Source organism: Engystomops pustulosus, chromosome 4 (assembly GCF_040894005.1).
Source record: "Engystomops pustulosus chromosome 4, aEngPut4.maternal, whole genome shotgun sequence".
Lineage (NCBI taxonomy): Eukaryota > Metazoa > Chordata > Amphibia > Anura > Leptodactylidae > Engystomops > Engystomops pustulosus.
Genome location: NC_092414.1, coordinates 59,333,193 through 59,346,237, shown reverse-complemented (window position 1 = coordinate 59,346,237; position 13,045 = coordinate 59,333,193). Strand labels below are relative to the sequence as shown.

General features: G+C 47.0%; 1 protein-coding gene across 1 annotated transcript in view; it reads right to left on the bottom strand.

The window, feature by feature from the left end:
- F12 (coagulation factor XII) overlaps positions 1-13,045 on the bottom strand; it is a 49,752-nt gene that overhangs the window by 21,035 nt on the left and 15,672 nt on the right. Inside the window, exons 7-9 of the mRNA XM_072146025.1 lie at positions 9,203-9,307; positions 8,955-9,129; positions 8,058-8,155 (exon numbers count right to left, since the gene is read on the bottom strand). Of these exons, the coding sequence (XP_072002126.1) occupies positions 8,058-8,155; positions 8,955-9,129; positions 9,203-9,307 (378 nt within the window). The remainder of the gene's footprint in view (positions 1-8,057; positions 8,156-8,954; positions 9,130-9,202; positions 9,308-13,045) is intronic.

The following is a 13,045-nucleotide window of genomic DNA, read 5'->3' as shown; positions in this document are numbered from 1 at the left end:
GTTGAGGCCAGAACAGTGCGAACAGGTGATGTCGTGGATTGCTGACAATGCTTCGAGCAATTTGTCCACCACCAGTCAGTCTTCCATGCAGTCCACCCATGTCACCGAAATCCCCACTCCTCCAGCTCCTGCACCTCAGCCTCCTCCCCCCCAGTCTGCCCCCTCCCAGGAAAATTTGGCATTTGAACCGGCATACTCTGAGGAACTGTTTTCTGGACCCTTCCCACAGTCACAAACCACTTGTCCGGTTGCTGCTGAGCAATTTTCCGATGCCCAGGTTTTCCACCAGTCACAGTCTGTGGGTGATGATGACCTTCTTGACGTAGTGGAAGTGTGTAAAGAGGTGTCCGACGATGAGGAGACACGGTTGTCAGACAGTGGGGAAGTTGTTGTCAGGGCAGGAAGTCCGAGGGGGGAGCAGACTGAGGGATCGGAGGATGATGAGGTGACAGACCCAAGCTGGGTTGAGAGGCCGGGTGAACACAGTGCTTCTGAGACGGAGGAGAGTCCTCGACCTGAACAGGTTGGAAGAGGCAGTGGTGGGGCCAGACGGAGAGGCAGGGCCAGAGCTGGTGCATCAGCGCCACTGTCAACTAGTGAAGCTCCCGTGGTGAGGGCTCTTGCGGCGAGGGCTAGATCTTCAGAAGTGTGGAGGTTCTTTAAGGAAACACCGGATGACCGACGGACTGTGATGTGCAACATTTGCCAAACCAGGCTCAGCAGGGGTTCCACCACTACTAGCTTAACTACCACCAGTATGCGCAGGCATATGAATGCTAAGCACCCCACTCAGTGGCAACAAGCCCGTTCACCTCCGGCCGTGCACACCACTGCTCCTTCCCCTGTGTCAGCTGCTAGTCAGCCCCCTGCCCAGGACCCTGGCACAAAAACCCCATCGTCGCCTCCACGATCCTCCACAGCATCCACCAGCGTTCAGCTCTCCATACCCCAGACGCTGGAGCGGAAACGCAAATATAGTGCAACCCACCCGCACGCCCAAGCCCTTAATGTGCACATCTCCAGATTGCTTAGCCTGGAGATGCTGCCCTATAGGCTAGTAGAGACCGAGGCCTTTCGCAACCTCATGGCGGCGGCCGCCCCTCGGTATTCGGTCCCCAGCCGCCACTACTTTTCCCGATGTGCCGTCCCAGCCCTGCACCAGCACGTGTCAGACAACATCATCCGTGCCCTGACCAACGCCGTTTCTGACAAGGTCCACCTGACCACGGACACGTGGACGAGTGCTGCCGGGCAGGGCCACTATATATCGCTGACGGCACATTGGGTTAACTTGGTGGAGGCTGGGACCGAGTCTGACCCTGGGGCTGCTCATATACTGCCGACGCCGAGGATTGCGGGGCCTACCTCGGTCCAGGTGTTTCAGGCCTACTATGCCTCCTCCTCCTCCCACCCCTCCTCCACCTCCTCCTCCGAACTACCATCCGTGGGCACGGCGCCATCAGTCGGTAGCTCTAGGCACAGCAGCAGTGCCGTCGCTAAGCGACAGCAGGCGGTGCTCAAACTGCTGAGCCTAGGCGACAAAAGGCACACCGCCCAAGAGCTATTACAGGGCATCACGGCGCAGACTGATCTGTGGCTGGCACCGCTGAACCTCAAGCCGGGAATGGTTGTGTGTGACAACGGCCGTAACCTGGTGGCGGCTCTGCAACTCGGCAGACTGACACATGTGCCATGCCTGGCCCATGTGTTAAATCTGATAGTGCAGCGTTTCCTCAAGACATACCCCAATCTGTCTGATTTGCTCACGAAGGTGCGCCGCATCTGTGCGCATTTCAGGAAGTCCAGCCCAGATGCTGCCACTCTCAGGGCAGCGCAGCGCCGCCTCCAACTGCCCGCTCACCGACTGTTGTGCGACGTGCCCACGAGGTGGAATTCAACACTGACCATGTTATCCAGAGTTTACCAGCAGCGCAGAGCGATTGTAGACTGCCAGATGTCAACTTCCACCAGAACTGGTAGTCAGGTCAGTCAGCTTCCTCAAGTCTACAATGAGGAGTGGACGTGGATGTCTGATATCTGTCAGGTGCTGAGTAACTTTGAGGAGTCAACACAGATGGTCAGTGGCGATGCCGCCATCATCAGCCTCACCATCCCGCTGCTTGGCCTGTTGAAAAACTCTCTGGTCAGCATGAAGTCGGAAGCTTTGCGCTCGTCACAAGAGACGGGGGAAGAATATTCCCTTGTTGATAGCCAAAGCACCCTGAGGTCTGTTTCTCAGCGCATATCGGAGGAGGTGGAGGTGGAGGAGGATGAGGAGGAAGAGGAGGAGAATGTTGGCGAGACACAAGAGGGGACCATTGTTGAGTCCTTCACTTTTCAGCGTGTATGGGCAGAAGAAGAGGAGTTGGAGGAGGAGGAAATGGACAGTCAGGCCAGTGAGGGGAGTGAATTCTTACGCGTTGGTACTCTGGCGCATATGGCAGATTTCATGCTAGGCTGCCTATCCCGTGACCCTCGCGTTCAAAGAATTTATTCCAGCACCGATTACTGGGTGTTCACTCTCCTGGACCCACGGTACAAGCAAAATCTTCCCACTCTCATCCCTGGAGAGGAAAGGAGTGTGAGAATGCATGAATACCAGCAGGCCCTGGTGCACAAGCTGAAACAGTATTTCCCTTCTGACAGCGCTAGCGGCAGAGTGCGTAGTTCTGCGGGACAAGTAGCGAGGGAGAGTAGGCGAGCAGGCAGCTTGTCCAGCACTGGCAAGGGTACGCTTTACAAGGCTTTTGCCAGCTTTATGTCACCCCAGCAAGACACTGTCACCTGTCCCCAGTCTCGGCAGAGTAGGGCTGATCTTTACAGAAAGATGGTGAGGGAGTACGTAGCTGACCATACCATCGTCCTAAATGATCACACAGCTCCCTACAACTACTGGGTTTCAAAGCTGGACATGTGGCACGAACTGGCGCTGTACGCCTTGGAGGTTCTTGCCTGCCCTGCCGCTAGCGTCTTGTCCGAGCGGGTTTTCAGTGCAGCTGGTGGCATCATCACCGATAAGCGTACACGCCTGTCGACTGACAGCGCTGACAGGCTGACGCTTATTAAAATGAATAAAGGCTGGATTTCTCAGAATTTCCAATCTCCACCAGGTGAAGGAAGCTCAACCTGAATAATTGATCCACTCCTCCTCCTCCTCCTCATTTTCCTCCTTCTCCTCCTCTTTGTACAGTAAAGCAGAGGAAAATGGCTATTTTTTGACAGGGCCCACTGGCTCTTGCTATAGTACTTCATGCATTTAATTTTTCTGGAGGGCCACCTACCCGGTCCTCTGTTTGAAACAATTTTTGTGAGTGCCACATACAGGCACTCAATCTATTCCATTTTTCTGGAGGGCCACCTACCCGGTCCTCTGTTTTAAAAAATTTTTGGGACTGCCACATACAGGCACTCAATCTATTCCATTTTACTGGAGGGCCACCTACCTGCTCCTCTGGTTTGAAACATTTTTGGGACTGCCACATACAGGCACTCAATCTATTCCATTTTACTGCAGGGCCACCTACCTGCTCCTCTGGTTTGAACAATTTTTGGGACTGCCACATACAGGCACTCAATCTATTCCATTTTACTGGAGGGCCACCTACCTGCTCCTCTGGTTTGAAACATTTTTGGGACTGCCACATACAGGCACTCAATCTATTCCATTTTACTGGAGGGCCACCTACCTGCTCCTCTGGTTTGAAACATTTTTGGGACTGCCACATACAGGCACTCAATCTATTCCATTTTACTGCAGGGCCACCTACCTGCTCCTCTGGTTTGAACAATTTTTGGGACTGCCACATACAGGCACTCAATCTATTCCATTTTACTGGAGGGCCACCTACCTGCTCCTCTGGTTTGAAACATTTTTGGGACTGCCACATACAGGCACTCAATCTATTCCATTTTACTGCAGGACCACCTACCTGCTCCTCTGGTTTGAACAATTTTTGGGACTGCCACATACAGGCACTCAATCTATTCCATTTTACTGCAGGGCCACCTACCTGCTCCTCTGGTTTGAACAATTTTTGGGACTGCCACATACAGGCACTCAATCTATTCCATTTTACTGGAGGGCCACCTACCTGCTCCTCTGGTTTGAAACATTTTTGGGACTGCCACATACAGGCACTCAATCTATTCCATTTTACTGGAGGGCCACCTACCTGCTCCTCTGGTTTGAAACATTTTTGGGACTGCCACATACAGGCACTCAATCTATCCCATTTTACTGGAGGGCCACCTACCTGCTCCTCTGGTTTGAAAAATGTTTGGGACTGCCACATACAGGCACTATCCAAATTAAATTGTCTCCATAGCAGCCTCCACACGTTGTCTCCATTGCTACCTCCAAAAGTCGTCCATATAGCTGCCTCCATACATCGTCCCTTTATCAAACGAGGTGTGTCAGGCAGAAATTTGGGTTGTTTTCATGGATTCCACATCAAAGTTGTTAACTTTGTCGCCACCCTGCTGTGTTATCCACAAAATATACTGGCAAACTTTTACCATTTAGGGATATTATTTCAGCGCTTCTTGCGCATCTGTTTACATTCCCCTCACCCGCCATATCCTAAACTTATAAGAACGCTACTACACTTGATCTTATACAAAAGGTTCTTAGAAGTGCTGTTTGGGGAGTAGCCTATAGACAGGGGCTTGGATTGGCGAAAGCTCGCCTGGCAGCGGAGCGCCAGCTCCATGCCAAGATCCAACTAACATAGTTTTAACTGCAGCACCTTTAATCTACTACTAGTTCACTGCCTCCATACATGGTCCCCTTATCAAACGAGCTGTGTCAGGCAGAATTTTGGGTTGTTTTCATGGCTTCCATGTTAACTTTGTCGCCACCCTGCTGTGTAATCCACAAAATATACTGGCAAACTTTTATCATGTACCGATATTATTTGAGCGCTTCTTGCTCACCTCCTTTGGTTCCTCTCTGCCACCCATTGGTTTGAAGCCTGAGTCCATTTAGGGTATGTCGCCATGACACTCTCTAGCCTGCTGCCGCTGCCTCTGCATGCCGTCCCCTATAGTGTCAGGGTCAATTATTGGATGTTTTAGATGCTATCTAGCTTCATTCTGTCACTCTGTCATGGCCATGCTGTTGCCCATAATTTTGGCATAATGGTGCGATTAGGCAGCCTCAGAGGCATCCATGCATGCTGCCCCTGCTGTTTCCTGTCCATTTCCGTGGTGTTTCCATCCTTTTCTGAGGTTCCCAGGTGTTTGGCCAAGCTTCCCTGTGCAGAGCCTTGGTCCCCTTGAAAAATGCTCGAGTCTCCCATTGACTTCAATGGGGTTCGTTATTCGAGACGAGCACTCGAGCATCGGGAAAAGTTCGTCTCGAATAACGAGTACCCGAGCATTTTAGTGTTCGCTCATCTCTAATAATAATCTTTATTTATATAGCGTCATCATATTCTGTAGCGCTTTACAAATCATAGGAAACAAATACAAATGTAATGTAACAGAGCACAACATTTGTATGGAACAACAGGAGTGAGGTCCCTGCTCGCCAGAGCTTACGGTTTATGAAGATGATGGGGTAACACGAGGTAAAAGAATATTTAATGGTCAAGCCATTCTTCTTAGGGAATAGAAAAAAATATAATAAATGGAATTGCTGTCGCTTGAACCACTCAGCCGTCATCTTATATACCAGGTCCAGGGTGAATGGGACTGCAGAGAAGTCTGGTGCCTGTTGGTTGCTGGATAACAGATGGGAGGACGACACAGGACGGGTTAGTAGAAGAGTTAAAACTTCATGCAGTTAATGAGTGTTATAGGCTTGCCTAAAGAAATGGGTTTTAAGAGCACGTTTGAAACTTTGGAGGTTAGGTATTAGTCTGATAGTCCGGGGCAGAGCATTCCATAGAATTGGTGCAGCTCTAGAGAAGTCTTGGAGACGCGAGTGGGAGGTCCGCACTAGGGTAGAGGTTAATCTAAGATCACTGGCGGATCTAAGAGCACGGGTTGGGCGATAGACTGAGATAAGAGAGGAGAGGTAGGGGGGTGCAGCATTATACAGAGCTTTATGGATGAGGGTTATTATTATTTTAAACTGTATTCGAAAGGAGACTGGCAGCCAGTGCAGCGACTGGCATGAACTGTAAGCATACATGGTCCCCTTATCAAACGAGCTGTGTCAGGCAGAATTTTGGGTTGTTTTCATGGCTTCCATGTTAACTTTGTCGCCACCCTGCTGTGTAATCCACAAAATATACTGGCAAACTTTTATCATGTACCGATATTATTTGAGCACTTCTTGCTCACCTCCTTTGGTTCCTCTCTGACACCCATTGGTTTGAAGCCTGAGTCCAATTAGGGTATGTCGCCATGCCACTCTCTAGCCTGCTGCCGCTGCCTCTGCATGCCGTCCCCTATAGTGTCAGGGTCAATTATTGGATGTTTTAGATGCTATCTAGCTTCATTCTGTCACTCTGTCATGGCCATGCTGTTGCCCATAATTTTGGCATAATGGTGCGATTAGGCAGCCTCAGAGGCATCCATGCATGCTGCCCCTGCTGTTTCCTGTCCATTTCCATGGTGTTTCCATCCTTTTCTGAGGTTCCCAGGTGTTTGGCCAAGCTTCCCTGTGCAGAGCCTTGGTCCCCTTGAAAAATGCTCGAGTCTCCCATTGACTTCAATGGGGTTCGTTATTCGAGACGAGCACTCGAGCATCGGGAAAAGTTCGTCTCGAATAACGAGTACCCGAGCATTTTAGTGTTCGCTCATCTCTAGTGTAGAATTTTGGTAACTAAGAACTATGACTACTGTTACACTTTGACACAGATTTAATGCTTTGGTATATAGGGAGGGATCTTCTCAGAGGTTATTATTGTAATTATTGAGACTATTATTATTATGGAGATTATTATTATTATTGAGATGATTATTATTATTTTTACTATTATTAATAATCATCTCCATAATAATAAAAATAATAAAATTTATAATAATAGTCTCAATAATTACAATAATAACCTCTGAGAAGAACCCTCTCTATCAGTGCATTAGTCTGTGTCACAGTGTAACATTGACAGATAACACTTCTTAGTTACTAAAAATCACTGGGCTTATAGCTCAGTTAGTTAAGGCTCCTGTCTACAGTGCAGAGGGTCCCAGGTTCGAATCTCAGCCTGGGCAAAACTTTATGTAATTTAATTAAATAAAGAGCTTGTGTCTGCGGAAGCCCTGGAGACCATATATGGACAGATGGAGATCTGACCTGATGACGTGGTCCCTGCTCTCTCCCGCCCGATGTCTGCTCTGGGGAACCCTAGGAGATGCAGTGACCATATATGGGCAGATACTGATCTGACCTGATGACGTGGTCCCTGCTCTCCGGCTAAGCCGACACTTCTCTGAAAAGGATTCCCTGCCCAACGTCTGCTCTGGGGAACCCTAGGAGATGCAGTGACCATATATGGATAGAGATCTGAACCTGATGACGTGGTCCCTGCTCTCTCCGCTAAGCCGACACTTCTCGGAAAAGGATTCCCTGCCCGATGTCTGTAGAAGCCATTCTTTACTATCAGTTCTGGCTTTCAAAGTATTTACTATGCGGACACAGCAGCGGGACCTGGGGAGAAAATCCGTGACAATCTCATAGCTGCCCGTGACGCGGGGCAGAGGTAAGAAAAAAGGGACTTTCCCGGCAAAATCGGGACGGTTGGGAGCTATGGATAAACAGGAAATTGCAACGTTAGCAGTGGACCATAACGACCAAAATGATAAATATGACCATCTGCAACATGCCCCATCGGGGGCCTAGCCTTTTCCTGGGGCCTGTTAACCCTTGCTTTCCAGGCATGGTCTAAAACTACTGAGGCCTAACACTGACTGCATTCTCCCTGAGGCGAGTGGCGCAGGCTCACCTGCTGGGGAGATACAGATAAAGGGCCTCAATCGCAACACTGCACTGTCCATACATTGGCAGGGGTGTTGTACATCTAAATCACAAGAACGGCACTTTTTGCTTTAAAAGGCTTTTCATTCTATATATTCTTGTTCTACAGATCTGTCTGACCATTTATTTCATATACCTGGTGGCTGGTGGCAAGGTGAGATAAGACAATGTTCCCAGCTCAGGATCTCATTCTTCATAGTGAAACACCAGGGTTGTGAATCTCCATCTGGGTTTCTGACAATCGAGAAAACATAACATATATGATAATGTATAATGATAGAGTAGGCAAAGAGTATTGTGTTCCACATACAATGATCTACATGTTGTGGCTTTACCTAGTACAGTGAATGGGACAAAGCTAAAATAGGTGAGGCTGGACGCTCAGAAGGTCATCAGTCATTTATTGCCTGAGATGAGTCATGTTTAGAGGCTGCAGGTGTATGGACATCACTGCAGACACCCTGTCTTCAGTTCTATAGTACTAAGAACCATTCTTGTCATACTAAAGATAAGAATCTCATTTTTCAGATCACATCAGGGTTTTGGTTGTTTGCCATACACAACCAGAGATCTTTATCTGGAGGTATGGGTATCCAAACTGGTGCCCCCTGCAGCCTCTAAACCTGAATCCTCTAAGTCAATATATGACTCTTCTCTTCACATGATTTTGGATGTAATTATTTTTTTATAGGTAAATGGGCAAGATTTCACATAAAAGAAGCACATTTTAGGAAGGACATTTCACACCCTACATGGGGGTGCTAGTAGTTTACTGGGGTAAAAGCTGGTGACTGAGTCCCTTTAAGGTAGGTTTGCATATGTAGGACTTTAAAGGCTTATAACATGAAATGTTAATAAGGGGCACCATTGAAAAGGTCCCTTGAAGCTGCACAGGATAGGACAGTTTAGGATGGAACCCCCCCCCCCCCCCCTCGCAGGTTCCTGTAAGAGCTTTTCCCTGTAAAGGCTTTGCATGTGTAATATTCCTTGGAGAATTTCCATAATACATTGCCTTGGTTTACATTACTTATACCTGCAGTATGAGTGATCCCCTATGCCATGCTTCTGTGCGTGTTTCCCACTGTACAATGAAACCTCATGTTGGATGACGTCTGACTCCCAGTTTAAGCAGGCCGTTCCTATTACGGTGACATTTGCGGTGCCCCTGTAGCTGGTGCCATTGCCACGGTAGCAAATCTCTTTATGATCTTAAAGAACAAAAACATTTTTAAGAAAACTTATAGATAAAAATGTGACTATGTACCTCACATTAATACTTACTTATTTCACAGAGCTTTCCGGAAAATCCCCTGGAACAGCCACAGACCGTGTGTTCTCTGTGTTTGACGCAGTGCCCTCCGTGGAGGCATGGGTTGTGATCACACTCTGGAAATGGAGAACATCTTTAAACCTCTACAGTAAAAAAAGGAAACTATGGGGGGCCATCACATGCCAAAAAAATACAATTTAGAGGGGTTCTCCAAAATTAACTTCTATTTAACTATTGGCCCCAAAAGGGTATCAATCAACATAAAATAGGCCACCACTGGTTTCTGCTGGTATACAGAGGCTAAGTTGTGATGCTGTGACTGTGCGTGTGCCCACCACAGCTTGCAAGCGGCAACCAGAGGCTTTAGCAGGCGCACACTGTAGACATGGCCATCAGCTAGCCAGAAACTTTAAATGTTATCGCTGTACTAAACCTTGTCTCTGAATCAGATGCATTATTAACCATTGTCTAGTGTGTTATCAGGTATTGCCTGATCTGGGGAATGTCAGCCATTGTCTTGTCTTGAGGATTCCAGTTTGAGATCTCTATTATCTATAATTTTGGGATGTAAAGGAAATATACCATTAAAGCATCAAGCATGGATAAATCAGATCCAAGCAGTGTGACTGTAGCAATCTTCTTATATATGTTATTCATGGCCTCCTTCCTTATAAAATCAACTTTTAAAATTGTATTAATGAGCCTAAAGGTCTCCTAGGAGTATAACCAGAGCCCCTCTGTGCTGCAGCTTCACAGGCTGCAGAGAAAATTGTTGCACGTGGTAGAAGGGGGAAGTGTTCTTTGTAAAGTATAGCAACCTGTAATTTTGCACCACAAAAGGGCTCTGGTAACGCCACCTTCTGTAAAGTCCTTCTGTAAAGCCAGATCATAGACTCCTCAGACCTAATAACATCATTTAAAAAGTTGATTTTAGAAGGAGGTAACATAGAAGGAGGCCATGGATAATACATATAAGCAAATTACCACAGTCACAGTGCCTGGATCTATCAGTAGGTGTCCCTGGTTTTATGGTAGATTTCCTTAAAACCATGGAAAATCGTGGCAATAATGATTTTCTGGCATAAAGAATCATTTTTTAACATTATAAATGCCTATGAAGTATTTCTTTGTATTACTGAAGTATATACAATATATATAAAATGTTAACAGTAGTATTTTTACTCTGCAAAAATGTGGTGTGACCTCTGCCCACAACTCACTTCTCCCCTCCCTGCACAGGGCACAGAGCATGCCTAGAAAACTTTCCCATATATGTTAATTATCTCCAGTTTATTGTGAATAAGGTCTGGGTGGCTGCTGTAAAGATGGCTGCCACACCTGTCATAAAATGTGATAACTGATTCCAATGCTGCTCCAGAGATACATTGCGGATACATTAGTGCAAATGAAAGCATTACAGAAAACTGATAGATATATATATATATATATATATATACATATTACATTGCTATATCACTGGTAGCCAATGCCAGCCTTGGAGTATGTCTCTGGTACTACAGTCAGGACCTGACAGTGGTATAATATACAGTATCTGCTACTAATTGCTATTTTGTAAAGTGTTTTTTTTGTTTGTTAAAATTCATACAAAAAAATGGTAAATATTCCCTAGCCCTACCCCAGGTGTAGCAGTGTTAAATCGCTAGCTTTATTGGACCATACCGATAAAGCTAGCAAACACTGCACTACATAACCCTCAGAATGCCGGTCCGAGCTTACAGCGTTGAGGGTGCCGCCTGAGGAGGTGCATGAAGGCGCATGAAGCCTGGCAGTCATATAGTCAGGGAGGGGTGGTTCGGGGGAGAAGCTAAGGAGAGTGGAGCACCTCAGACCGCCCCCTCATGAATATGCCACACGCCAGTTTTTCAGAAAGTATGCAGGCACAAGGCTGGAACATCCTGTGCCAGTGGCGACGCTCAACTGGCTTGGAGGAGGCATAAATATAAACACAATTTCTTGCAATATGCAAGACCAGAGAGCTTTCTAAGGGGCCCCAGGGACAAAATTGTACCTTGTGGGGCCAGGAATCAGCCCAGAACTGGTAGTAACACACTACGCCGTCATGGATTAAAATAACGCAGGGTTTGCAATGTCCTCCTGCTCATGCCAACACATGTCCAGGTCTGTTTGAAGTTTCCCACTGACCATCTGGATGATCCAGAGGAGACATGGGAGAAGATCGTGTGGTCATAAGAAACCAAAATAGGATCATCTCCACTTGCAGTGTTTGGAGGTAGATGGTACACCTTCCCAAACGTGAAGCATGAGGGGGGAAAGGCAGCATATTTTGGAGGTGGCTTTCTGCACAGTGGGCAGGACGATTGCACCACATTGAAGGGTGGATGGGTGAGCCCATGAATCACAAGATTTTTGACAAAACTTCCTTCTCTCAGTAAGAGCATTGAAAATGGGTTGTAGTTGGGTCTTCCGGTGTGACAATGACCAAAAACACACAGTCAGGCAACTAAGGAGTGGCTCCATATGAAACATTTCAAGGTCCTAGAGTGGTCTAGAGAGAATTAGAAATCTTTAGAGGGAGCGGAAACTCAATGTTGCCCAATGTTGCCCTTAAACCCTGAAAGATCTAGAGAAGATCTGTATAGGAGACTGGGCCAAAATCCCAGCTTCAGTGTTTGAAAGCCTGGCCAAGAAATACAGGAAATGTCAGACCAAGTATTACGTTCTGTGTTCCTTTGGGATCAACTAGTTATTTCATGGAATAAAATGCTAATAAATTATTTAAAAAATCATACAATGTGATTTTCTGGATTTTTTTTAGGTTATCTCTGACAATTGAAATGTACATACAATAAAATGACAGTCCTCTCCATTCTTTGTAGGTGGGAAATCTTGCAAAATCGGCCCGGGATCAAATACTTATTTCCTTGACTGTATTCAATGCATACACAATACTACCGTATCCTCACTTGATAATTTGTGAATAATGACAATCTTTATTTATATAGCTGATCTACTGGGATTTTCACGCACAACCATCTCTAGGGTTTACGGAGAATGGTCCGAAAAATAAAAAACATCCAGTGAGCGCAGTTCTGTGGGCGGAAATGCCTTGTTGATGCCAGAGGTCAGAGGAGAATGGGCAGACTGGTTCGAGCTGATAGAAAGGCAACCGTGACTCAAATCACCACCCGTTACAACCAAGGTAGGCAGAAGAGCATCTCTGAACGCACAGTACGTCGAACTTTGAGGCAGATGGGCTACAGCAGCAGAAGACCACACCGGGTGCCACTCCTTTCAGCTAAGGACAGGAAACGGAGGCTACAATTTGCACAAGCTCATCGAAATTGGACAGTAGAAGATTGGAAAAACGTTGCCTGGTCTGATGAGTCTCGATTTCTGCTGCGACATTCGGATGATAGGGTCAGAATTTGGCGTCAACAACATGAAAGCATGGATCCATCCTGCCTTGTATCAACGGTTCAGGCTGGTGGTGGTGGTGTCATGGTGTGGGGAATATTTTCTTGGCACTCTTTGGGCCCCTTGGTACCAATTGAGCATTGCTGCAACGCCACAGCCTACCTGAGTATTGTTGCTGACCATGTCCATCCCTTTATGACCACAATGTACCCAACATCTGATGGCTACTTTCAGCAGGATAATGCGCCATGTCATAAAGCTGGAATCATCTCAGACTGGTTTCTTGAACATGACAATGAGTTCACTGTACTCAAATGGCCTCCACAGTCACCAGATCTCAATCCAATAGAGCATCTTTGGGATGTGGTGGAACGGGAGATTCGCATCATGGATGTGCAGCCGACAAATCTGCGGCAACGGTGTGATGCCATCATGTCAATATGGACCAAAATCTCTGA